The sequence below is a fragment of the Lepidochelys olivacea genome (genome assembly GCF_965140295.1).
Source record: "Lepidochelys olivacea isolate rLepOli2 genome assembly, chromosome: 12".
Lineage (NCBI taxonomy): Eukaryota > Metazoa > Chordata > Testudines > Cheloniidae > Lepidochelys > Lepidochelys olivacea.
Genome location: NC_140422.1, coordinates 40,591,201 through 40,617,873, shown reverse-complemented (window position 1 = coordinate 40,617,873; position 26,673 = coordinate 40,591,201). Strand labels below are relative to the sequence as shown.

Below are 26,673 nucleotides of genomic sequence, written 5' to 3'. Positions count from 1 at the left end.
CCTCCAGAACCCTGCCTTATTGAACCAGACACGCAAGTCTGCTGCAACACAGACCCAGGGTCTGACCCAGGCCCGTAAAGCTGCGGACTTAACTGAAAACGGCTTAGCAAGTGCTCCTGTCTCTAGCACTCAGACACCCAGCTCCCAATGGGATCCAAACCCCAAATGAATCCATTTTACTCTGTATAAAGCTTATACAGAGTAAACTCATAAATTGTCCACCCTCTACAACACTGATAGAGAGATATGCACAGCTGTTTGCTCCCCCAGGTATTACTTACTTACTTATTCTGGGTTAATCAATCAGCAAAAGTGATTTTATTAAGTATAAAAAGTAGGATTTAAGTGGGTCCAAGTAATAATAGACAGAACAAAGTAAGTTACGAAGCAAAACAAAACACGCAAGTCTAAGCCTAATACAGTAGGAAACTGAATACAGATAAATCTCACCCTCAGAGATGTTTCAATAAGCTTCTTTCACAGACTAGACTCCTTCCTAGTCTGAGCCCAATCCTTTTCAGACCAACGTTGTGGTTTATGGCCTGAGTCCAGCACTCTCTCACCCCCCTGTAGTTACAGTTTTGTCCCAGTTTCTTTCAGGCATCTCTTTGGGGTGGGGAGGCTCTCTCTTGAGCCAGCTGAAGACAAAATGGAGAGGCTTCCAGGGCCTTTTATAGTCTCTCTCTTGTGGGCAGAAACCCCTTTGTTCTTCTGTGCAAAGTCACAGCAACAAGATGGAGTTTGTGTCCACCTGGGCAAGTCACATGTCCATGAATGATTCAGCTTTTTGCAGGCTAACACCATTGTTTACATGTTAGTTTGAACATTCCCAGGAAAGCTCAGATGTGGATTGGCATCTCCCAAAGTCCATTGTCAGCTGAGTGTTTCTTGATTGGGCACTTATTCAGAATAGTCCTTTCTCAAGAAGCTGACCAAATGCTTCACTGATGCTACTTAGAATCAAACACACTGAGATACAAGTACATAGCCAATACACACACACAAACAGCATAATCATAACCAGCAAACTACCACCTTTCCATAGACACCTTACTTGACCTCCTTTGTACAAGATTTGATGCAACTATAGGACCTTGGTTGCAACAATGATCTATACAGTCACAGTTCATGTCAATAACGTCACAACGTCCTCCAAAGATCCTGTCCAAATCCTCCAACAGAGACAGTGAAGGGATGACCCAAAACTTAGAGTATCATACAATCATAGAATATCAGGCTTGGAAGGGACCTCAGGAGGTCATCTAGTCCAACCCCCTGTTCAAAACAGGACCAATCCCCAATTAAATCATCCCAGCCAGGGCTTTGTCAAGCCTGACCTTAAAAACTTCTAAGGAAGGAGATTCTACCACCTCCCTAGGTAACGCATTCCAGTGTTTCACCACCCTCCTAGTGGAAAAGTTTTTCCTAATATCCAACCTAAACCTCCCCCACTGCAACTTGAGACCATTACTCCTTGTCCTGTCCTCTTCTACCACTGAGAATAGTCTAGAACCATCCTCTTTGGAACCACCTCTCAGGTAGTTGAAAGCAGCTATCAAATCCCCCCTCATTCTTCTCTTCCGCAGACTAAACAATCCCAGTTCCCTCAGCCTCTCCTCATAAGGCATGTGTTCCAGACCCCTAATCATTTTTGTTGCCCTTCGCTGGACTCTCTCCGATTTATCCACATCCTTCTTGTAGAGTAGGGCCCAAAACTGGACACAGTACTCCAGATGAGGCCTCACCAATGTCGAATAGAGGGGAACAATCACATCCCTCGATCTGCTCGCTATGCCCCTATTTATACATCCCAAAATGCCATTGGCCTTCTTGGCAACAAGGGCACACTGCTGACTCATATCCAGCTTCTCGTCCACTGTCACCCCTAGGTCCTTTTCCGCAGAACTGCTGCCTAGCCATTTGGTCCCTAGTCTGTAGCGGTGCATTGGGTTCTTCCGTCCCAAGTGCAGGACCCTGCACTTATCCTTATTGAACCTCATCAGATTTCTTTTGGCCCAATCCTCCAATTTGTCTAGGTCCCTCTGTATCCTATCCCTGCCCTCCAGCGTATCTACCACTCCTCCTAGTTTAGTATCATCCGCAAATTTGCTGAGTGCGCAATCCACACCATCCTCCAGATCATTTATGAAGATATTGAACAAAACCAGCCCCAGGGGCACTCCACTTGACACCAGCTGCCAACTAGACATGGAGCCATTGATCACTACCCGTTGAGCCCGACAATCTAGCCAACTTTCCTCCCACCTTATAGTACATTCATCCAGCCCATACTTCTTTAACTTGCTGACAAGAATACTGTGGGAGACCACGTCAAAAGCTTTGCTAAAGTCAAGAAACAATACATCCACTGCTTTCCCTTCATCCACAGAACCAGTAATCTCATCATAGAAGGCGATTAGATTAGTCAGGCATGACCTTCCCTTGGTGAATCCATGCTGACTGTTCCTGATCACTTTCCTCTCATGTAAGTGCTTCAGGATTGATTCTTTGAGGACCTGCTCCATGATTTTTCCGAAGTAGTAGAAGTATTCAGAGATCTTTCTGAATCTGGGAGAAGCAGTTTGGTGGGTTTTTTGCCATTTAGACCTCTGCAAGGCCTTTCAGGGATAACCCACTAAAAGTGCCAACCATTTAACATTAAATATGTTAACTACAACATAGGTGAAGGCTGCCTCATGTAGCAGACATATAGCATGTATCCACCTAAGTAGGCACTGATCTGGCCTCCGCAGGATGGACACACCTAGTCCTGAATTAAGTTAGAAAATGTTGTGCTGCATTTAAGTGCCCAAAATTAGGCACCCTACTAAAATGGTCTGATTTTCCGTGCATGGCCCACGCCCACTGAAGTGGGAGCTATAGGTGCTCAGTCCCTCAGACAAGTGACCCACTGTCAGCAGGGTGCCTACTGTGGCTTATACTGTGGCTTTGGGCACCCAGTGTAAGAGTTCTGGCCAGAGCTACTTAGGGCAGGGTTGTTTTGTGTTAGCCTCCTCACTGGTACTGGGCCAAACACGTTTTTTTTTTTTTCTTTCTACAGCCCCGTCAGTTGTAACATACTTTTGTGGTCAGATGAGCCACACTGAGAACACAAGCATTCACACGGCAGCTCCTCTGAAGCTGCCATTAGCAGCGGTCACAAGAGGAGACTCCTGAAGTGGTTCCTGTTTAACAGTTGCATTGTGGAAGACTTCATTGAGGACCTAATCCTATGCTCACTGAAGTCAGCAGCAAAACTCCTATTGACACTTCAATAGATGCAGGATCAGGTCCTAACACGCCAAGTTCATCTGTGTAGCTCTGCACATGCTCTCCCCAGCCCTTCAGAGAGGCTCTCCCTGCATGAACCATTGACCTCAGGGGCTCTGGAAAGGCACAGATGTTTTTGATGCAAGTAGGCTTGGCAGAATTCAATTTTTTTTCAATAACTGAATGATAACATCAATGATTATATTTAAGCATTTTTTATTTTTATCTACTTTAATTTTCACAGCAGTGGGAAATTAATGACAGTACATGTTGAGATTCAAAAAATTAAAGCCTCAACTTAAAATACATCATCAACCTCACATGCCAAAATACTCAACGTAAATATCCTTAAATCAAACTTTAATGTTTTCAAGCAGCATTTTTCTTACTTTGCCTATGTGGAAATTTCAGTAATTGATGGGAATATTCTTTTTACTGATCTGTGTATGTATGATGAAATTGACCTTCACTGTTAAAAATCTAATGCTCCCATGCCCACCTAAAAGGCAAGGAAATAGTGAAAACTTCTCAGCATTCTTATTTTAAATGTCCTAGCTCTGGAGCACGGGAAGGCATGTTCGCAGGTAGAGAATTGGAGGAACCCAGATCCTGAAAACAGACAGTTGACAGTGAATCCTAGTTATACATCTTTGAAGAAGGGGAACAAAGCTGAAGGCAGTAACTAATGAACTACAAGTCAGCAGAGAAGAAAAAAGCAAACTAGCTATAGCCCACTATGAACTGAAACTGTCTACGGCTTGGGGAAAATATCTGAAAAGCCCTCAAAGTCTTTCTTAGTCCTCTCCACATCAAATATTTGCAACCCAATTCATGAAAGCACCATTAAAACCCAAACAATATGCCATCCTGCTCCAACACCACACACACACAGTGGACAATGTGCACTGCTAACATAAAACAGGACGCTCAGGCATTCAGAGCCTCTGAGGTGGAACAATTTGCTTTATTTAGAAGTTCAGGGTTTCAGTAATGAGACTGGCTTTCCCACAGTCTTGACCACAAGGGGGCATCTGCCCACTACATTTTTGGGGATGCCTCCCCTTTAAATCTCTCCAGAATACAAACAGGAGATAAATCAGTATTACAGCAAAACCTGCACTCCTTGCTCACCTCATTCAACACAGAGAATTCTGTGAACTCTCTTGTTTCTGATAGTTATTTTCCCAAAACGGAGAAATGAGTGTCAAAACCCTTACAGTGGACCCTCAAAGTAACCTAAGCCACAAATGCACCCAACACATATCGCCTGCTTCGCATGTTCCCGTGGAGCCCCAATAGCTGCACAAGAGCTGCTGACAAAGGCTCGCCAGCTTACATTAGTGGCACCAGCACCCACACTTCTTGAGCTTCTGTATCATGAAAAGTGAAAATTGTGTGGCTATTTGCATCTGACTTTTGTCTGGGTCTGATCCAAATGGGCATCTGCAATTAACCCAATCATGTCAGATAAGAACATAACCAACAGCAGCAAGGCGAGTGCAATGCTCCGTGGTAAGACAGGATGCAGAAAGCAGAGACAATGAGTTGTGATGACAAGCTAGCAGAGGGGCTGAGAGAGAAATAGTAGAGGGATTACACAAGGGCTGTGCAGCCAGCTGATTCCACTAGTTGGGATTCTAAACTACCTACACATTAGCCAGACTGTCTGATCCTCCGATTTAGGCTTATGACATTTGGTGGAACTCTGTAACAATCAATATAGAATGATCCAATACCAGGCTCTCCTGTAATTTATGCTTAGAAGCGTTATACATTAGGTTTCAAATTTGTTTTTGCCTTTTTCCGCTGAGGATAGTAGCATGTTCTCAGAGGGTAAGAACAAGCTTTTGATATCATGCACTCTGTTAAAGGAGCATCCTGATGGGACTGCTTAAGGCAGCAGAGCTGTCCAGCATGGAGGAGAAGCGACAGCATTAAGATGCTAGGGCAGGGTGGGCAAACTTTTTTGGCCACATTTGGGTATGGAAATTGTATGGTGGGCCATGAATCCTCATGAAATTGGGGGTTGCAGTGTGGGAAGGGGTGAGGGCTCCATCTGGGGGTGTGGGCCCTGGGGTGCAGAAATGAAAAGTTCAGGGTGTGGGAGGGGGCTCCAGAATAAGGCAGGGCGTTGAGGTGCAGGTGGGGGGGGGGGAAGGTGAGGGCTCCAGCTGGGGGTGCAGGAGTCGTCTCTGGGCTGGGACCAAAGGGTTTAGAGGGCAAAACGGGGATCAGGGCTGGGTGAAGGAAGGGGTCAGGGGTGCAGACTTCAGGCAGTGCTTACCTCAAGCAGCTCCCAGAAGCAGCGACACGTCCCCCCCTCCGGCTCCTATGCAGAGGTGCGGACAGGCGGTGCCCCCCCTGCAGATCCCACTGGTCGCGGTTGCCAGCCAATGGGAGCTGTGGGAGCCACGCAGAGCCACCGCACACGTGGAGCAGGTCAAGCCCCTGACCCCGCTTCCCAACAGGAGCTCAAGGGCCTGATCCTGGGCTGTAGTTTGCCCACCTCTGTGCTAGGACTTTTCAGTTTCCACTTCCCTGTCTGCCTGCGCAGGTGCAGGAGGCAGCCTTTTAGCAGTAATGCCAGAAGTGGGCATGTCAGGAGAACATGCCAAGCGTCTTCAGTTCCTTTGCAGAGCAATTGTTTTTTCATGCTCAGGAAAAGGAAGCGATCCCAAACTGGCGCAGCTAATTAATAGAATAGATTATTTCACCTCTTTGGTCTCAGCCTGTTTCCCAAGTTTCAGTCTCACTCACAGTGATCAAGTTTCAAATGTCTCAAAGATGGGGTTTTGTAACAGGAACACCAACAGACAAGGAGACCTCTGGCCTTGGGGCGTGTCACTTACTGGCAATGCTCTGTGCAATGAGTTTTGCAGTAGCCATGCCAACTCTTGAGAGGAATTAAGAATCCTCCAACTCAGAACCCCAGCCCCTCTGAGCACCACTGACAAGTCCATTAGCCTTCATGTGTCCCGGCTTAGCACCACAGCACATTATCTACTCCTCACTCGCATTCCCCAGCGTCCAGGCGGTCTTCAAATTTGGGAAGAGTTTGCCTCAGCATCACTCACGCTGCCCCACCCGTCCTTCCAGCTCAAACCCTTGGTCATCACTCCCTCCTCTGCTCTGGCCTCCCCCACTCCCCTGCCCCATTCCACTCCAGGTGTTGCTGTTAGTCCTACCTATGATGACCAACCACACCCTCTCCCACTCCTGTCACTGTCAGAAGTCTGAGCTCATCCTGCTTCCCAAGGCCATACCCATCTCCAGCTATCACATGCACAGTGCAGCCAGTTGTCCGGTGGCTGCACCAGCCTCGGGGGCCGGGGTGGGGGGTTCAGTCACCAAGCCTAGCCATGGGCTCAGAGCGAGCTCTGACACTGCTGAATTCAGTACCAGCAGGTGCTGCTCTATCCAGGCTCCTCAACGGCAAAGGGGACATTAAAGCAAGGCCCCTCCAGCATCTCTCTGGATTCTGCCCAGACACAAGGGGAGTTCTTCAAATACAGGCTGTAGAGTCTTCACAGACTGTTCCAATCTCGGTTCTGATGACAAGGTATGGGCAGACTTCTGCTGAAGGCAGCATCCCTCTGTATTACCACTCACTGGATTCCCGGGTTCTAACACATCACCCAAAGGCGGCATGAGACAAAGCCAGGCTCTCACGGTGCTTGATCAGAACTTCGCATTTGGTCACGGCCCCCCAAGCTGCCTTCCAAAAGGCAACATTTTCAACTAACCAGGAAGAAGAGAGTCAGTCACCAAAGGGTTAACGCTGCATTGTAGCATCTCCTTACACAGCCAATGAAGTACCAGGGGCTGCACTGAGGGAAAAAGCAGCACTAATGCAGCCAGCTCCACCTGTGGATTAGGTCTCTGTCTGTGACAGGTGCATAGACATGGTTAGCCAGGCCCACCTCCTCAGGACCCATGCTTTGTATCCAGAGGCTGTTGAGCTGTAAGAGCAGTGGGTGTTGAGTGTTAGTATGGCAAAGAGCAAAGGAGCCAAGGCCATGCAGAAAAGTTTCATCTGGTTATATGAGCTTCAAGCCAATAACCCGTCTTCTTCCTTCGGCTCTGTGCTCCCATCAGATTGGTTCAGCTGAGTGGCATGGCTGGACCAAGATCTATGCTGTGATGAGAAGCTTGCCCTTGCTGAGGGCAGCAAACTAGAGTTAATATTAACCTCCTGCAAGCAGTCAGAGCACTTATCCCAGGATTACACAGCTCCATGCACCTTAATCTTCCCCTCCCTACTGGAGATGGGTGAATCCTGCGAGGTGGAGCACTAATCCAGCACTCTGCAAAGGGGCCTGCTATACAGCTGGCCATCAGATGTGGATGTTGGTGTCTTTGTTCTAAGTTGCTTTCCAATACAGTCAGGAAGTTAAATACCACCAAAGCACAACCCACATGATGGAACGCAGGTGGGTCATTGAAACCCCACCCCGACTTTCAAGGAAGGGCTAATGGCTTGACTCTTTGAAAAGGAAAATCTGTGAGCTGCTGAGCCTTCAATGATTTCTGAGTGAGTGAAACGAACCTGATCAGATAATCCCAAAGGCTGCTATGAACATGGCAGCAAAGTGTGTGCACAACCAGAACCTCATCACGTCTGACTGTGCCAAATGCAGCTCCAGATGGGGGAGCCTCATTCAGGATTGGCCAGGTACAGGAAGGTGAAGCTGGAACTGTAAGGTCTAGAATGACATTTGGTAGCTAAAATCCATGTCAGTGAAGGGCTGGCCTCAGCAACAGGCACAATATCCCCTCTGCACATGGAAACCTGGTGCTTCCATTATTGCAGCTCTCCTCCCAGCTAAAGGTGAGCTAAAGGGGACCAATAAAAGGCAGTGTGACACAACCAGTTCTTGGAGGGAAGGAGAAGAGTCAGAGCTTGTCACCATCACTTTCAAGAGTTGCATAATGTATTTTAAGATGGGCCAGAGGGGATGCAAGATGCCCAGCAAGGACTCGCAGCTTGGAAGGTCCATCCCTCTCAGGACAGGCCAGAATTCCTTGTTTATGCTCTGCCCATGCCTGCTAACGCTGCTGCTGTCAGGATTACATCTGGGCCTCAACTGTAAGCCACCCTCAGTGACGGATTCTAACCCTGCAGATTAATTTGGTGTTTGAGGAAGAATGCGTTACAGCATTTCACAGCTTAAATTCACAAAAGAGGAAAAAGCCAACACAGCCCTTCGATAGACAGGGACTGCTGTCCTGTAACAGCTGGAGCCCGCAATCCAACAGGGACAAAACTGGGAGCTCGGTTATCATTCAAGTGTGCAAGCTATTGAAGCTAGGGAATTGGCTACGACCTAGCACCCTACTTTCCTGAGGTTAATATGTATTTCACTGGTCCATGAAAACAGCCCCAAATCAGTGGTTCCTTCTGGCCTTACAAATCCATTAATTTATGGACTGCATGGATGGAAATACCGAGAAAAAGGAGCTACCAAAAGTGAACACAGAACTTCTAACTGGGAGAGGAAAAATATACAAATAAACATGAAAAAGCTGCCTACACAGCGAACAAGTGAGCTTCAGAGTAAGAGACTAAGGTTGGCCTCTACACTATAAACACAGCCACGATGAAACAATTGTAGCAAAGTCAAAGGCAAGAAGTTTGTCTGCACAACAAGGGCCATGCTGTAACAGTGTTAACCACCTAGGTTTTACCTCTGCTAGGCGACCAAACTATGACACAGTAAGAACAGGCTTTTCCCTAGCCACATGGCCAAGAATACACCATGGACTAATGTGGTTGGCTTCAGCAGCTTTTCCACATGGTTATTTTTGCAGCGTACATGAAGGAAGATTTGCCAGGGCTGGTTGGATTTTTAACCCCTTTTAGAAAAGCAGAATCAAGCACTGTGATATACTCTGTGTTGGAGGGAACTCTCAGGTTTTCAGGGACAACTTTGCACAATGCCACTTTTCTAACTGGGGGGACAATACCAGGTGCTTCATTGATAGGCTTTGGAAAGAGAATTAGCCAAAGGGATAAGGAGAAAAGCAGGAGACTAGCAACCAAGATCCCTCCAGTGACTAAATACCACCCCCCATACAAGGTACTCTGAACCAACCAAAACTTGACATGGTGCAAGATTTGGTAAACAGCTACCCAACGAACCCATCAAAATCTCTGCTGCATGCCTCAAGCAGTAAAGCCCCAACAGTCAGGCACTAGCCCCAGCTATGGGAATACATGGGACTCTTCAAACACGGGAGGTCAGCCTACAGGAACAACAGGGACTGGCTGCATTGTAGGTGGCAAAGGAGACTCTGAACAGGAATGTGTTAAGAACCTAGACGGAGGAGCCAAGAATGCAGGAGACATTTTGAGATGGATGCACTTGTGTGGGGGAAGATCAGTCTTCTGCAGACAAGCTGTGCTTCTCTCCCCTGACATGCTGGCTGGACATCTGAACAAAAGATTCTGGACTTCATTTCAGTATGAACAGATGCCATATGCTCTCTCTAATTACAAGAGAGATCATTTTGTCACATATGCGCCCCTTCCCTCCTCCTACTTCTGAGGCCAGTCAAACATTAACCCACTGCTCCCCAGGTAATATCAGGCCTGATGCCTGCATCTGCTCATAAGAAGAGCTTGATCTGGTTCAGCAAGGGTCAGCTCAGTAGTCTGATACCAGCACAGGAAACATCACCAGGGAGGAAGGGTGGGGTGAGCTGGTGATGGTCACAGAAAGACAAGCGCTCTGCATTCCCAGCAGCATTCAATGCAGGTTTGAGTCCAGCACCAACCTGGAAGTGCTGGAGTGCAGCAGACCCCCAGAGCAGGTTGAGAAGGAAGCTGAGAGAGCTTACTGACGTACTAATATAAAACTGCAAAAGCCAGAGACTGGTCTGCAGTTGTTGCTCACAACAGTTTGGCTGTCTCACTATTGCAGCAGGACAGGTGGCTGCACTTTCAGGTTTGTGGTTCTGAAGCAGCCTTGGCCATGCACTCCTTAGTGCAATGCTTGGAAGACACCAAAGCCACTCACCTGCTGAACTCCAGTACACAGGCATTCAGCAGTGACTCTGCTGTCAGCTGGGAGCAATAACGACTGGTAGCCCAATGAATCATTCCTCCCTCCTATGCACACTAAAAGCGCCTGTACTTCGAGAAACGCCTTCTTTGCTTTCAAGTGAACGAGGTAAAAGCAAGGCAAACCCTGCTTCAGAGGATTTCATGCCCTTCTCTCATTTAATCCTCTTCCCCAACCCCATTATCTTCTCTAATTCCAATCTATTGTGAGTGCTGCCGTGTGCCAATTAGTCTGACCCTAGCAAACTGCAGCTGCCATTTTAAAGGTTCATTGTGGTGAGCGTGGCGAGTTAGCTCTGAGCCAGAAATGCAGCCGTATCTGCGAAATGGTTTCAGATAGTTTGGGAAAGGGAAGCAACTCCCAACACTTTACTTCTATGGAATCACAAAGTACATCTAGGGTGCCCGCCTGCTGCTGCAGCCTAGCGCCGCGGGGCCCAATCCCCGACTGCAGCCTCTGGGTGCTACCGCAATAAAGGAACACACATACCGATCACTTAGTTCTCCTTAAGCACCTTGTTCCTGAACTAATGCATCTACGCACACAGCCCTGCCAGGCCTGGCCAGGAAAGTAGAGCACTTACTCATAAGGAATGAGCTAGTGCAGTGACAAAGCCTCACACTCGCTAGTGACATTATACAGAAGAGTCAGTATAAATACAGCCCTCAGGACTTCCCCAGATCCCAGGCTCTTTAAAGCTTGTGGGAGGAGATGGTAGGAAAGTGGGAAGCTGCTATGGTATGGACGTTGCAACAGGACATTGACTTCTCCAAAGTTAAGGCATCCGCAGGTGCAGTCTGAACTTCTCAGGAACTTTTGAACTCCTTTAGAAGCATCTGATCCACAGCCCCTACCTTACAACAAGAACCCTGATCCTGTAAATCATTAACTGTTTGAGTAAGGGGCTCTCAGGCGCTGGCCCCTTGCCGTGAAAAGGACAAAGGAAAGACTGGAGGCTGGAGTCGCTGCAAAGAAAGATATATGGTCTGGGGACATTCTAACTGTGAATTTCTGTACTGGCAAGTGTTTGGGCTTCTTTAAATTGCACCTTAACTCTGAACATCTTGGGTTTCTGCTGCTTGTCTGGTGTATGGCTACAGCTCTCCTGTAGGGTTCACCACTTGTAAGTTACCAAGGTGTTCTACCAACCTCAACTCCAGCTTAAAGTTCATTGCCTGGGATTTAAGATAAAGTTTAACAAATGAGGAAGTGGTCATGTGTGTTTTGAAACCCAGGTTAGCTCTATGCCCTGATGCAACAGAAGCTGCCTTAGGGCTGAGACTTTCTCCACCAAGTGTACTAGGATCTTAACCCCTTCCCACTCTTGTTCCCTCCCTCTCACACAGCCCTTGATGGGGACTCCTAACTCCACGTGTCACTGCCAGGGGTTGATTCATCCCCAGCTATTCAAACGGCCCTTGGTTACAAGCATAACAGATATTCTGCCCGTGCCAGATGTTAGGGAGGGGGCTGTAAAAGCTGCTGTTGAACCAGATCTACCTTGGTTAGTTACTTCATTCCAATTACGGAGTCCTGAATTAAATGTTTAAAATAGGCTCTCCTCACTCCTTAAGCTGAAATGCTACCATCACCGCAAGAGTCAGTTGTCTCCCAATGGCTGCTTGGGGAGCAGATTTTCACAAGTCTCATTCATACTGGTAGGCAGTGACATTATAAAACAAGGCCATACTACAGCTTAACGGTGACGCTGCAGGTCATCCCTAGAACACAGAACATTACAAATATTCAGACACTAAGTTTATTGTTAACCAGCTTTAGTAAGAAGAATTAGGCCTTTTGCAGACTCACTCGCCAAATCTCGGCAATAACTGGAGTGTTTCTGCATCGGCTATGGGCCAAACATGCATCTGCTGGCAAAGTACCTGAGTGGGCATGCCCTCCAGCAGCTAATTAACAAGGTGGCACAAAAGCACAAAGACAGCAACAGTTAGTACTAAAGGGAACGAGAAAGGTTTTGATAAGGTGATTAGAACACACCTTTAAATACACTGATGAAGATACTGAGCCTCAGTAGCTAGAAGAACTCTGTGTGTGTGTGTCAGTCATCAGGGCAGTTTCTTTTAAGCAGTTAGCTGACCAAGCTATCTGAAGCAGTATCAACTGCAGAACCCTGTGGGGAAGACTGTGCAGCACGTTACTCTCTGGGCAACACGACTAGGGGGCCTCGGCATGTGGCTTTGACAGACAGGAAACATACCTAGGAGATAAAGTGTAGAGAACTCTCAGTGACACTTTTCAGTACTGCCACACCCTGCAAGGAGGAGCCTCTGAACTTCACAGCTGGTACTTTAAGATTCCTTAGAACACTTGTCATGCTTGATTGATTACATACCTTCTTCAGGACAGTGTTAGCTCAAGTTAGCCCAGCTCACACCACAACACAACCCTGCAGCTCCACAGGATGAGAGCAGCTGGGTTAGCAGCACAGTGTTTGGATGAGCAGCAGAGTAGCCGAATCCTGCCCCTGCATTACTGGCTGAGCATCAGCAGCGCCCTGTTGATGGCACAGCTAGCTGGAGTTTATAGCTCTCTGGGTGTGCACAGGAGCCTGGTTAGGAGCACTTGCATTATACCATGAGCTAACACCTCAGCGAAGACAAGCCCTTACTCCCCTAGCACCCCTCATGGCCGGAAGTGACTAGAGACATGAGGGTTGCCAACATGTCTTAAAAAAGCTGCAGCTCATACCCCACTAGCCCCTCCACAGAGAACCCTCATCCCTGGGGGCTGCCAGCAAAGCAGCGAGACCTGGAGAGGGAAAACTGTGGAATATGCAGAATTTTATCTAGATTGTGGTGGTCTTGCAGCTCTCCTTCCTCTTTGTGAGCCACACAGGCTGAATTTTAACCTGCCCCATTCCCTGGAAATTCTGCTCTGAAGTCTCAGGAATCTGCTTTAGAATTAATAAGAGGAAGAGCTTCCCATCCCCCAGCTCAGAAAACCTTCTAATCAAATAGTGCACTAAAACACATTCACACACAGCCTTGATTCAGAGGCAGTCCTGGGAGGGAAACACTCAGCATGGGGTCCACCCCCCAGAAACACAGTCTCTCTAACCGCTCCCGTAGCCAACCAGCAAAGGAGGGGCAAGCACTGGGCTACAGATGAGCCCAGTGCCCTGCAAGCATTGCACTGGCTACCACTCTCAAGCCTGAGAAGCAGCGGACCACCAATACAATTGCTGTGAACCTCTAATCACTGCCTTCTTGTCCCTGGATGCAGCTACTAGCTCTGGCTTTTCCAGAGCAGTTGGATGGCATTTTCTTCTCCTGGTATGATGGCACTTCTGTGCCGATCTGTAATATGCCAGTCTGAGGTACTTGGTCCATCCAAGGTTAGAGTCCCCAAATAATACTACTGCACAGATTCTATCAGGTCTCTAACCATTAAATGACAGGGGCCTTTCTATAGAAGGCCACTCTGGCAGGGCTCAGCACATATGAGCATGAGCAGCCTACTGACTGGACCAGTTACCCAGTCCTCACGCTAACTGCCCTTTGCCCACATCTCATGAGACCTCCACATAAGAGATGCTGGAATGTAAGAACAGACACACTGGGTCAAGACCAATGGTCCAGCTAGCCCAATATCCTGTCTGACAATGGCCAATTCCAGATGCTTCAGAGGGAATGAACAGAACAGAGCAATTTCAAATTATCCATCCTGTCATCCAGTCCCAGCTTCTGGCAGTTAGAGGTTTGGGGACACCCGGAGCATGGAGTTGCCTCCCTGACCATCTTGGCTATTCTCCAGGAACTTATCTAATTCCTTTGTGGCCTTCATGACATCCCCTGGCAATGAGTTCCACAGCTTGACTGCATGTTGTGTGAAGAAGTACTTCCTTACGTTTGTTTTAAACCTGCTGCCTATTAATTTCATTGGGTGACCCCTGGTTCTTGTGTTACGTGAATAGACAAACCCCAGAAAGACACTCACTTGAGCCATGGGTCACTAGATAACGTACAGCTGATGCACTAGCAGATTTACAATCCCCACTAGAAAGCAAGAAGCATCTTGTAATGCATTCCAGATTGTAAAGTGAGGGAGGCTGACTTCTGAGCTCTGGCATCTCAGAGCCGTCTCTCTTATGACTGAGGTGAAATGTACAGGACAAACTTCTAAAAATGTACAGTCACTTGTTCTTCTGTACAAGAGGCTCAAAAGGAACCTTACAATATGAGACAAGGAGTGAAAGAGGAACAGATGGAGGAGGAGAAATATTAAGTCTGGCACATAAGACCTGAATAGGTTTCAGAGTAACAGCCGTGTTAGTCTGTATTCACAAAAAGAAAAGGAGTACTTGTGGCACCTTAGAGACTAACCAATTTATTTGAGCATGAGCTTTCGTGAGCTACAGCTCACTATCCGATGAAGTGAGCTGTAGCTCACGAAAGCTCATGCTCAAATAAATTGGTTAGTCTCTAAGGTGCCACAAGTACTCCTTTTCTTTTTGCGAAGACCTGAATAGAAACTCTCTCTGCTTCTCATCCAATAATTAGAGACCAGCCTCCAATCCCATCAGCTAAAAGTAATGCCACGGGGATGTTTAAGTGACAAGTGCATTTTTTGTTAAAAGCAATAACTGTGATTGGAGCTAGTGAAGTGACGTGAAATCTTTTCCCAGCCACCGCAGAGCAATGCTGACTTCTCTCCAGAGGTCCCAAAGGCTCAAATTATCAGGTTACAGCTGAGCTAGGGTAAATCAGCATTCTTTGGCAGCTCTAGTCTTCATGCTGGGGTTCACAACAATTGTGCATCACCTGGAGCCCTTCATGTTATAACCCTAGCAACCCGGCAGCAGCACTACTGAGTCCCTTTGAAATTCAGAGGGGGGTTCAAGGATATGGGTAATGGGCTGCATAGCCTTTTTACTCTAGGTCACCAATTCTAATGCAGTCCAGGTGGAACATGGCCTCATTAGACCCCATATAATGTCTGTTTGGTGCTGTATGTGAAAACGTGTGTTCTCAAGCCAGTTCCGCAGCCCAAAAAATCAACATAAAGCTGACATTTATGGGCAGCCATAGCAAAACAAACAAATGCCAAGATGGGAATGTGCTGAACTGCACTCTGTTACTGAAGGAGGCATCTACACTGCCAGTGCCCAGAATGTACCCAACTACAGCCTATGGGCAGTTCTTACACATCTCTGTACCCTGATGGGAATCAGTGCATTATGCTTGGCCTGATACTGTAATATATTACTACACCGTGACTTTTGAATGGAATCCCCTTGAACGCAGCAATTTTATCTTGGCAGTCCCAAAGCACTGACCATCCACCTGGAATTACTCGTTCAAGCTCTTGGAAGGCTGGGTTATTTTATATTTCTTGTCTGAGCATGTCAAATAATGGTAGTCCTAGAGTCATATTTGCTTTGCATGGCAGAACATTATGCAATCTCTTGTCATGTTGATCACTTTTACACCAATTACTTCCAAAAGGATTGAACTCTTAAAGCTCTGGGGCATGATGCTCTGCTACAGAGACAAACCCAAAGGGAAGTCCTTGTCCCTTATAGATGTATCACCAGTCACTGGCTGTGACAGAAAAGCCCAGGAAGTGCTGGAAATCACCCGGCAAGGTTTCATGAGATTTCTAGCTCAGTTTGCAAACTAGAGGTTCAATGCAGCCAAGCCTTCCACTGCTGACTCAGGACTCTACCACATGTCAGCAACTTTCAGGCTTTACATTTTAAAGGGTTAATGTAATCATTAGCAGCAATCACTGGAAGAAGGTACCTCAGAATCAGCCACAGGAGCACAGGAAGGATTTAGAAAGCTGAACTAGAATTAGAACATCTAGCCTCGGACTCCTGCAGGATTTACTCCGACAGCCTTAGGTCTGCTGCAAGACGGTAGATTCTGGAGGCAGCAGCTACACTTCAAACCCACCCCTGTTCTGGCAGCCATCTGTCAGAGTACAGGAACATAAGAAAGGCCAAGCTGGGTCAGACCAGAAGTCCATCTAGCCCAGCGTCCTGTCTTCCAACAGTGGCCAATGCCAAGTGCTTCAGAGGGAATGAATAGAACAGAGCAATTTCGAGTGACCCATCCCATCATCCAGTCTCAGCTTCAGAAAGTTGGATGTTTAGGGACACCCAGAGCATGGGATTGAATCCCTGACCATCTTGGCTAATAGCCACTGACGGACTTTAAAAGGAAGCTCTATTGGCAGCTTCAGGCATCAGTTCTCACTAGAATCATAAATGTCGTTGAGAAAGGCAGCCCAGGGAAGGCAGTAAAAGAGCAGACTCACTCCTTCTGGCTCTCCAGAGCTTAGAAGCTACCCAGACAGCTCAGTGTGGGAACTGTAGGTCTTAAAATGGAATTACCTCTCCAGAAATCAAGGTTTCTCTGTCTGCTTTCCTGATGCATTTTGCAAACTAAGATTCATTTTTCTGTTCGGTTTAGAAGAGAAATCGCTCAGTTTCCCTTATTTGCAACCACAGATTACTAATGACAGAGTCATTCTCTAGACCAGCAGATAATTTATGCTCTCAACGCCTTTTAATCACAAAGTTGTATAATAAATAAAAAGACAACAATCTAAAAATACCAACATCTCCATATCACAGCATGCAGACTTCAAGGAAACAGCTTCCCAAAGGAATAGCAAACCTGAACCACATTTTACCTTCAGCAAGAATCAAATCCTTTCACAGTATTAAACAAATTATGCGTAAACTGCCTTCTGCCTTCCTGATACAGCAGTGCACTGGACGGCTAAGACAGTGAAATAAAATACACCCCATAATTTACAACCCTTCTGAATATAGCTTTATGGTTTTCTTACTGCTATAATCTTTCAGATAATGCAGTCACCCTCATCACTAACAGTGGGTTAGTTTGCTGCATATTTCAGCTTTCCACAGATAAATTCCTCTTTTAAGACCCTCTGGATCTGCCTCCAATCACCAGCAACTCTCCCATCACATTCTTTGCACCAGTATGTAGAGGCTTTGCTTCAGAAAACAGGTTTTCAAGAACTTTCATAAAACAAGGCTCTTGACAAATAAGTAGTCTGTCCAGGTCAGGATGTTCAGGGCACAGGAAATGATGCTGTGAAGCCATCCCAACTTCTTTCAGACCAGTTCTCAAACTTTTGCATTGGTGACCCCTTTCACACAGAGCAAGCCTTTGAGTGTGACCCCCCGCTTATAAATTAAACACACATTTTTTTACATTTAACTATTATAAATGCTGGAGGAGAAGGGGGTTGGAGGCAGACAACTCATGACCATGTAATAACCTGGGTCACGACCCCGTTCCAGATCATCCCATCCAACCTGCAGTCCCAAAGTGTGAGAACTCAATGTTCTTTGCAGAATGCCACCCACACACAAGCAATTAGCAGTTTGATTCCAGTAACTTTACAGAACAAACTCAAATCCATCACCTAATACTTATTCCCACAAAACCAACACAGCAGCATGGGCCTCTAGTTAAGGAAGGACTGTTTTGAAGAGCTCACAGCATGTGCCTCCACCTTCATGCAAACAGAAAACTTTGGCTGGTTGCTTTGCAGCCCAGTGTTTAAATTTAGTCTGTTCCAGTGGTGTTGGAGTACATCAGTCACAAACCTTACTGCTCAAGCACCCACGGACAAGTCTGTACAGCTACATTTTTAGTTACAGGCCCTCGGCTATAAGGGACTTCCAACCACAAATACTACCTTACGGGTTCAGTTGCAGACGCTGAGCCACTCAGCAACTGCAGAATAGCAGCAGCATCTCTACTGGAGGCAAAGCCACAACAACAGACTTGAGTATCAGAATTGCACTAAAGCTTTCACCATGGGCTGGGGCTTAGCAGCCAGCAGATGCTGCTGCTAGCATGTGAGCCAGGCAGTGAACGATCCCCCTAAGAAAGAAAGGGAGGCACCAAATAACATCTTCACTTGCGGTTTGTGGCCCCCAGGTTACTTCTCATGAATTTCCCTAAAACAACAGGCAAATCAGGCATGGCCTTACACCCACTACCACATCTTTCAACCATGGGAATGCAAGTACACTTCAATTAGGAGATCCACTACAAGGGCTAGGGTGAGGACGTGTCCCCGCTAACACTGGGCTACTTAGAGATGACAGACTGTGAAACAGGAGTTTCACTCTAGCAGCCCTACAGACAGCATCTCCAAAGAGGACTCAATGGCTATCCCCACTGCTCTGCTTCTGTATTACAGAGAACCCAACCGGGACAAATGCCACAGAGTAGGAGCTTTGAAATGCAAATGAAGGAAAACTGCATGTGATAGAGCTGTTCAGTTTAGGACCACACACGAAATCAGCAGGAAGGAGCTTGTTTTTCAGGCACTAACTTAACCTACAGAGCTGCACCTGTGAACAGAGCTCCCCTGCCCAGGGACGGGGTACGAATGAGCACAGTTGCAGGAAAGCAAGATTCTGCTGGACCAACCCAAAGTAACCAAGGATCTAGCTCAGATGTAAACACTGGCCTGCTGCTCCTCCTACACACATACTCCCGCCCTACAAGCCCACCGCTGAGGGGATCATACTGCACCATGAGCCAGAAAAGTTCTTAATTTCATCGCCCACCCTTTGCCTGTAGGCCACACACAGGCAACTCTCCATGCCACCAGGAGTTCAGAGCCCGGACGTACGCTAACAGCAACATGACGGGTCTGGACAGGCCAGAGCAAGCGGGGGGCCACGCGTGTGAGGCGCTGTACGGACATATCGGCCCACGCAAGCCGCGGACCGGCTTCAGGGATTGTCCCGGGGCCACACCGGGAGCCCGGCGGAGCTGAGCACTAGGCCCGACCCCCGTCTCGCCAGGGGGACCCAGGTCCTGTCCCGAAGCCGGCAGCAGAGCCGGGGGGGAGGGGGGGGGTTGTTGTCTCTCACAGCCCCCAGCCCGGAGGGGGGGGGGAGGGGGGGGTTTTGCTGTCTCTCACAGCCCCCGGCCCGGAGGGGGGGGGGGGAGGGGGGGTTTTGCTGTCTCTCACAGCCCCCGGCCCGGAGGGGGGGGGAGGGGGGGGTTTTGCTGTCTCTCACAGCCCCCGGCCCGGAGGGGGGGGGAGGGGGGGGTTTGCTGTCTCTCACAGCCCCCGGCCCGGAGGGGGGGGGAGGGGGGGGGTTTGCTGTCTCTCACAGCCCCCGGCCCGGAGGGGGGGGGAGGGGGGGGGTTTGCTGTCTCTCACAGCCCCCGGCCCGGAGGGGGGGGGAGGGGGGGGGTTTGCTGTCTCTCACAGCCCCCGGCCCGGAGGGGGGGGGGAGGGGGGGGTTTTGCTGTCTCTCACAGCCCCCGGCCCGGAGGGGGGGGAGGGGGGGGGTTTGCTGTCTCTCACAGCCCCCGGCCCGGAGGGGGGGGAGGGGGGGGGTTTGCTGTCTCTCACAGCCCCCGGCCCGGAGGGGGGGGAGGGGGGGGGTTTGCTGTCTCTCACAGCCCCCGGCCCGGAGGGGGGGGGTTTGCTGTCTCTCACAGCCCCCGGCCCGGAGGGGGGGGAAGGGGGGGTTTTGCTGTCTCTCACAGCCCCCGGCCCGGGGGGGGGGGGAAGGGGGGGGTTGCTGTCTCTCACAGCCCCCGGCCCGGGGGGGGGGGAAGGGGGGGGTTGCTGTCTCTCACAGCCCCCGGCCCGGGGGGGGGGGGAAGGGGGGGGTTGCTGTCTCTCACAGCCCCCGGCCCGGGGGGGGGGGAAGGGGGGGTTGCTGTCTCTCACAGCCCCCGGCCCGGGGGGGGGGAAGGGGGGGTTGCTGTCTCTCACAGCCCCCGGCCCGGGGGGGGGGGAAGGGGGGGGTTGCTGTCTCTCACAGCCCCCGGCCCGGGGGGGGGGGGAAGGGGGGGGTTGCTGTCTCTCACAGCCCCCGGCCCGGGGGGGGGGGAAGGGGGGGGTTGCTGTCTCTCACAGCCCCCGGCCCGGGGGGGGGGGGAAGGGGGGGGTTGCTGTCTCTCACAGCCCCCGGCCCGGGGGGGGGGGAAGGGGGGGTTGCTGTCTCTCACAGCCCCCGGCCCGGGGGGGGGGGAAGGGGGGGTTGCTGTCTCTCACAGCCCCCGGCCCGGGGGGGGGGGAAGGGGGGGGTTGCTGTCTCTCACAGCCCCCGGCCCGGGGGGGGGGGGAAGGGGGGGGTTGCTGTCTCTCACAGCCCCCGGCCCGGGGGGGGGGGAAGGGGGGGGTTGCTGTCTCTCACAGCCCCCGGCCCGGGGGGGGGGGGAAGGGGGGGGTTGCTGTCTCTCACAGCCCCCGGCCCGGGGGGGGGGGGAAGGGGGGGTTGCTGTCTCTCACAGCCCCCGGCCCGGGGGGGGGGAAGGGGGGGTTGCTGTCTCTCACAGCCCCCGGCCCGGGGGGGGGGGGAAGGGGGGGGTTGCTGTCTCTCACAGCCCCCGGCCCGGGGGGGGGGGTTGCTGTCTCTCACAGCCCCCGGCCCGGGGGGGGGGTTGCTGTCTCTCACAGCCCCCGGCCCGGGGGGGGGGTTGCTGTCTCTCACAGCCCCCGGCCCGGGGGGGGGGTTGCTGTCTCTCACAGCCCCCGGCCCGGGGGGGGGGTTGCTGTCTCTCACAGCCCCCGGCCCGGGGGGGGGGGTTGCTGTCTCTCACAGCCCCCGGCCCGGGGGGGGGGGTTGCTGTCTCTCACAGCCCCCGGCCCGGGGGGGGGGGTTGCTGTCTCTCACAGCCCCCGGCCCGGGGGGGGGGGTTGCTGTCTCTCACAGCCCCCGGCCCGGGGGGGGGGGTTGCTGTCTCTCACAGCCCCCGGCCCGGGGGGGGGGGTTGCTGTCTCTCACAGCCCCCGGCCCGGGGGGGGGGGTTGCTGTCTCTCACAGCCCCCGGCCCGGGGGGGGGGGTTGCTGTCTCTCACAGCCCCCGGCCCGGGGGGGGGGGTTGCTGTCTCTCACAGCCCCCGGCCCGGGGGGGGGGGTTGCTGTCTCTCACAGCCCCCGGCCCGGGGGGGGGGTTGCTGTCTCTCACAGCCCCCGGCCCGGGGGGGGGGTTGCTGTCTCTCACAGCCCCCGGCCCGGGGGGGGGGGTTGCTGTCTCTCACAGCCCCCGGCCCGGGGGGGGGGGTTGCTGTCTCTCACAGCCCCCGGCCCGGGGGGGGGGGTTGCTGTCTCTCACAGCCCCCCGGCCCGGGGGGGGGGGTTGCTGTCTCTCACAGCCCCCGGCCCGGGGGGGGGGGTTGCTGTCTCTCACAGCCCCCGGCCCGGGGGGGGGGGTTGCTGTCTCTCACAGCCCCCGGCCCGGGGGGGGGGGTTGCTGTCTCTCACAGCCCCCGGCCCGGGGGGGGGGGTTGCTGTCTCTCACAGCCCCCGGCCCGGGGGGGGGGGTTGCTGTCTCTCACAGCCCCCGGCCCGGGGGGGGGGGTTGCTGTCTCTCACAGCCCCCGGCCCGGGGGGGGGGGGTTGCTGTCTCTCACAGCCCCCGGCCCGGGGGGGGGGGTTGCTGTCTCTCACAGCCCCCGGCCCGGGGGGGGGGGTTGCTGTCTCTCACAGCCCCCGGCCCGGGGGGGGGGGTTGCTGTCTCTCACAGCCCCCGGCCCGGGGGGGGGGGTTGCTGTCTCTCACAGCCCCCGGCCCGGGGGGGGGGGTTGCTGTCTCTCACAGCCCCCGGCCCGGGGGGGGGGGTTGCTGTCTCTCACAGCCCCCGGCCCGGGGGGGGGGGTTGCTGTCTCTCACAGCCCCCGGCCCGGGGGGGGGGGGTTGCTGTCTCTCACAGCCCCCGGCCCGGGGGGGGGGGTTGCTGTCTCTCACAGCCCCCGGCCCGGGGGGGGGGTTGCTGTCTCTCACAGCCCCCGGCCCGGGGGGGGGGTTGCTGTCTCTCACAGCCCCCGGCCCGGGGGGGGGGTTGCTGTCTCTCACAGCCCCCGGCCCGGGGGGGGGGTTGCTGTCTCTCACAGCCCCCGGCCCGGGGGGGGGGTTGCTGTCTCTCACAGCCCCCGGCCCGGGGGGGGGGGTTGCTGTCTCTCACAGCCCCCGGCCCGGGGGGGGGGTTGCTGTCTCTCACAGCCCCGGCCCGGGGGGGGGGTTGCTGTCTCTCACAGCCCCCGGCCCGGGGGGGGGGTTGCTGTCTCTCACAGCCCCCGGCCCGGGGGGGGGGGGGGAGGGGGAGTTGCTGTCTCTCACAGCGCCCGGCCCGGGGGGGGGGGGGGAGGGGGAGTTGCTGTCTCTCACAGCGCCCGGCCCGGGGGGGGGGGGGAGGGGGGGTTGCTGTCTCTCACAGCCCCCGGCCCGGGGGGGGGAGGGGGGGTTGCTGTCTCTCACAGCCCCCGGCCCGGAGGGGGGGGGGTTGCTGGGGGGGGGGGGTTGCTGTCTCTCACAGCCCCCGGCCCGGGGGGGGAGGGGAGGGGGGGTTGCTGGGGGGGGGGGGGTTGCTGTCTCTCACAGCCCCCGGCCCGGGGGGGGGGAGGGGGAGTTGCTGTCTCTCACAGCCCCCGGCCCGGGGGGGGGAGGGGGGGTTGCTGTCTCTCACAGCCCCCGGCCCGGGGGGGGGAGGGGGGGTTGCTGTCTCTCACAGCCCCCGGCCCGGGGGGGGGGAGGGGGGGTTGCTGTCTCTCACAGCCCCCGGCCCGGGGGGGGGGAGGGGGGGTTGCTGTCTCTCACAGCCCCCGGCCCGGGGGGGGGGGGGGTTGTTGTCTCTCACAGCCCCCGGCCCGGGGGGGGGGAGAGGGGGAGGGGGGGTTGTTGTCTCTCACAGCCCCCGGCCCGGGGGCGGGGGGAGGGGGGGTTGTTGTCTCTCACAGCCCCGGGGGGGGGGAAGCTCCGCGCCCCGCCCCCGCCCCCGGTACCTTCCAGCAGCACCTCGCGGCCGGCCCGCTTCAGCGCCTGCACGGCCTGGTCGTGGGTGGCGTCGCGCAGGTCGGTGCCGTTCACGGCGAGGATGGCGTCCCCCAGGCGCAGGGCGCCGCAGCGCTCGGCCGCCAGCCCCGGGAAGATGCGGGAGATGAGCACGGGCATGCGGTTCTCGCGCCCGCCCTTGATGCTGATGCCCAGCCCGCCCGCCTCGGCCTTCACCACCCGCACCCGCCGCACGCCCGGCGGCGCCGGCTCGGCCGGGGGCGGCGAGGGCGGGCGGGGCTCCGGGCCGCCCCGCTCGGCGCCGTGGGGCAGCCCGTTGGGCGGCGCGGCGGGCTCGGGCGGCGGCGGCGGCTCCGAGGTGAGGCTCAGCGCCTCGCCGCTCAGCTCCGCCGCCACCCGCACCCAGCGCTCCCGCAGCAGCAGCTCCAGCAGCCCCGCCTTGGCGGCGCGCGTCCACACCGCCATCCCGCCCGCCCGCCGCGCGGCTCCTGCGCCCGCCCGCCCGCCGCGCGCGGCTCCTGCGCCGGCCCCGGCCCCGGCCCGGCCCCGCTGAGGAGAGGGCGGGCGCGGCCCTGCCATTGGCGGAGGGGCGGGGCTCGCGCTCCCGCCCGGCCTCCTTCCCGCAGCGGGCGGGGGCAGCGCGTCGCTGGGAGCACGCCATTGGTGGGGAGCGGGAAGGGGGCGTGCCTGCAGGCCTGAGCCCCGCCCCCCCAGCGAGAGGCGGCAGGGGGCGGGCCGCCCCAGCGCCGGAAAGACGGTAAGGGGCGGGGCTTATGCCTCAAGCCCCTCCCCTACAGCAGTCATACAACCGCCAGGTCGCTGGGGGCGGGGCTTCGGCTGCAGGCTCCTCCCCTCTCTGCCCCGGGGCCAAGGGGAGGAGAGCTACAGGCCCCCACCCCGGCAGGGTGCCCAGCCACACTGGGTCCAAGGGCAGCAGCTACCCCCACCCCGTGGGGCCTGCCCGGAGCTCGGGCTGTCCGCACCATACCCAGCAGGTGGGCACCGGGGGGCCTTCCTATGGCGTAGATCATATCCCCCCCCCCCCCCCCCGCATAAGATAGGTCTCCCTCCTCCTGGCACACCTGAGCCACCACCCCACTGCCCCCAGCCAGCCGCATTGCCTTCAGCACCCACCTGGGAGTCGCTGCCTCTGTCCTCCCAGCCCTGCCCAAGGTGGACTTGAGTCCAGGGCAGGGGACAGCTATGGCAGAAAACTACCATCTCCCCTGGAGACTGGAGCAGATCAGAGGTGAAGTTGGAGGCCCACTTGTAGAAGCCCACAGAGCCCTTCTTACCCTGATAGGCGGCTCAGCGTAGCAGTGAGATAAGACCCAGCTGCTAGAGGTCAAAGCTGTAGCGTGGGTTGGAAACAGTTCAGTGCAGCCTACAGTGCAAAATAATAGGGGAAGAGGGGATAGGAGTATGGCCACTAGGTCCTTCCCTCCTGAAGAACCAGAGTGTAGCCAAAGCCTAGAGGGGAACACCTAACGGTCTTCCAGATCACCTCGCTTTGCTTCAGTTTCTTGCTCCAGGAAAAAGGTAGCCCTGAGCAAGGGGAACATAACCAGGTTTACATAGATGGCATTAGTGCAGCAGCAGATCCAATATTAAGATAGAAATTTGGTTGCAGGCCTACTTGAGAGCAGTGCAGCCCCATCAGCCTGGAGCTTGTTAACTTCCTGCCTGAGGCTGGGCCTTGGCTGCTGATCCTTCAGAGCAGGAGCACTATTTTTAACTCAAGCATATGTAATCACCAGTGATCCCAGACTCCTGAGGACACCTTTTGAGAGAGGGGAAATACAATAAACTCCTTCCAGCCCTTGGGCACTAAGCGTTCAGGCCCAGTACACTGTGATTGCAGGGGTCAGGGAAGGTGGTTCAGGAAGCAAGAACCACACTAAATTGACACTCCATTCTCATTCATGAGAATGAAGGGAATTGTGAATTAGAGCAGTTCCAAGGTTTCAGGGGGAGGCAGGAAATAGGCATTTTTGCTTTAGAAATCAAGTGGCCAAAGTACTAGGAAAAACTCAGTTTAAGAAGTCATCAAGACTAAGCTACATTTCCCCCCCTGTGTTCTAGCCCTGTCGACTGCTCAAACAGCAGTAGATACAAGTTTTATTTGCACAGTCAGGTATTTTTGCACATCAGACCTCTACTAAATATTATATGCAACAAACAGCAATAACACATGCAATGTAAGTTACTAGGATTTGGGAATACTATTTTATAAGACTGGTACCATGTTTAACAGGTGGTTTCTCAAGTGCTTCAGGATGAAGTGATCACAAACCAATTATAAGAATGGGGGGGTATTACTTAGAATGTATCAGGACTGCCTACTCCAGAATTACAAGTCCCGCTGGGTTTGAATGTTAACATGATTGCTGTGTGAGACCAAAAAAGCTGGGAAAAGCAACAACTGCCCTTGTATAACTGGAGGCTTGTTTTAGGTAACCTTCCTGTTGATCAGATGTATAAATAGTACCAAAGGGCGGTAGCCTACAGTATGGGGAGCGGGGGCTGCTTTCCACTGTAGATGGAACAACCTACTCTACAAAGCAATTCTTTGCAACTGTGGTTTCCTGCTGAAGCATGTGAGTGGGCAGAGACCTGCTCTGATTCACTATTTAGTATAAATGTTCTCACCACACATGAGCTTTTGAAGATGAATTGAAAGGTCATCTAATTTTACTGGAGCTGCCGAAATCTGCGAAGCTGCTATTCTGTAATTTACCTGCTGAATGAGTTCTGATGGAGAACTCTTGCCTCCTCCTCTGGACAGATGATGCTGTAACTCAGTCCAAGGGTTGGCCTTTGGTACACCGATGCCAACAGGGCTGCACGATAATCGCAAGTGCTAAAAGGCCAGATGGACTGTTAAAAGGTGACATGCCACACTGAGTTCCAGCGGGAGGGGAATTAAAGTAGCCACAAGAGCCTCTGAAAAAGGAGATGAATGGAAATGCCAGCCCAGCGGAGTGGGGATGGCAGCAGTCACATAAAAGCAGTCTGGCTAAGTATTATTCCCTTGGGGGAGAAGGGGGCAGTCATGGAGCCCTAAAGATGATGTCCTCTTTGTAACCAGGCTTGGGCTCTGTCTCCCTTCACGGATCAGCAGGGAAACTCAAGCTTACGGTGATCAAGGTTTTGCAAGCCTGAGCATATCTCTATTCATCACATTTTGTGAATTAACCTCCTTTCCTTCTGACACCTACCAAGCTGTAACAAGCTGACAGCCCAGAGGGAGCCACCCACGCAGTCCTTTACTCTGCCTCTCACAAGCCTGTTGCTTTGGCCAGAAAATCCAAGTTCAGTTTTGCAGCATCTTAGAATCATGGAAGCGCAGGGCTAGAAGGGGACCTTGAGTGGTCATCTAGTCTAGCCCTCTGCGTCAAGACAGGGCCAAGCACATCTCGGGAGAGAACAACTCAATCTCTCCTCTCCTTCATTAGCAGTATCCTAAAAACTAAGGGAACAGTGCCCCCTGCGGGCACCGTGTTAGAGCAGAGCAAACCAGGGTACTGTTTGATGATATACAAAGGCTGAGTGGGCATCTTCCTGCTTGTTTCT

The 26,673-nt window shown here is 53.2% G+C and overlaps 1 protein-coding gene across 1 annotated transcript in view; it reads right to left on the bottom strand.

Moving 5' to 3' along the window:
* The window catches only part of SNTB2 (syntrophin beta 2), a gene marked incomplete at its 5' end in the record, with an annotated part of 52,774 nt that extends 29,209 nt beyond the window's left edge, over window positions 1–23,565 (bottom strand). The window contains one exon of the mRNA XM_084644449.1: window positions 23,091–23,565. Within this exon, the coding sequence (XP_084500575.1) occupies window positions 23,091–23,565 (475 nt within the window). The remainder of the gene's footprint in view (window positions 1–23,090) is intronic.
* Window positions 23,566–26,673: the final 3,108 nt, after the last annotated feature.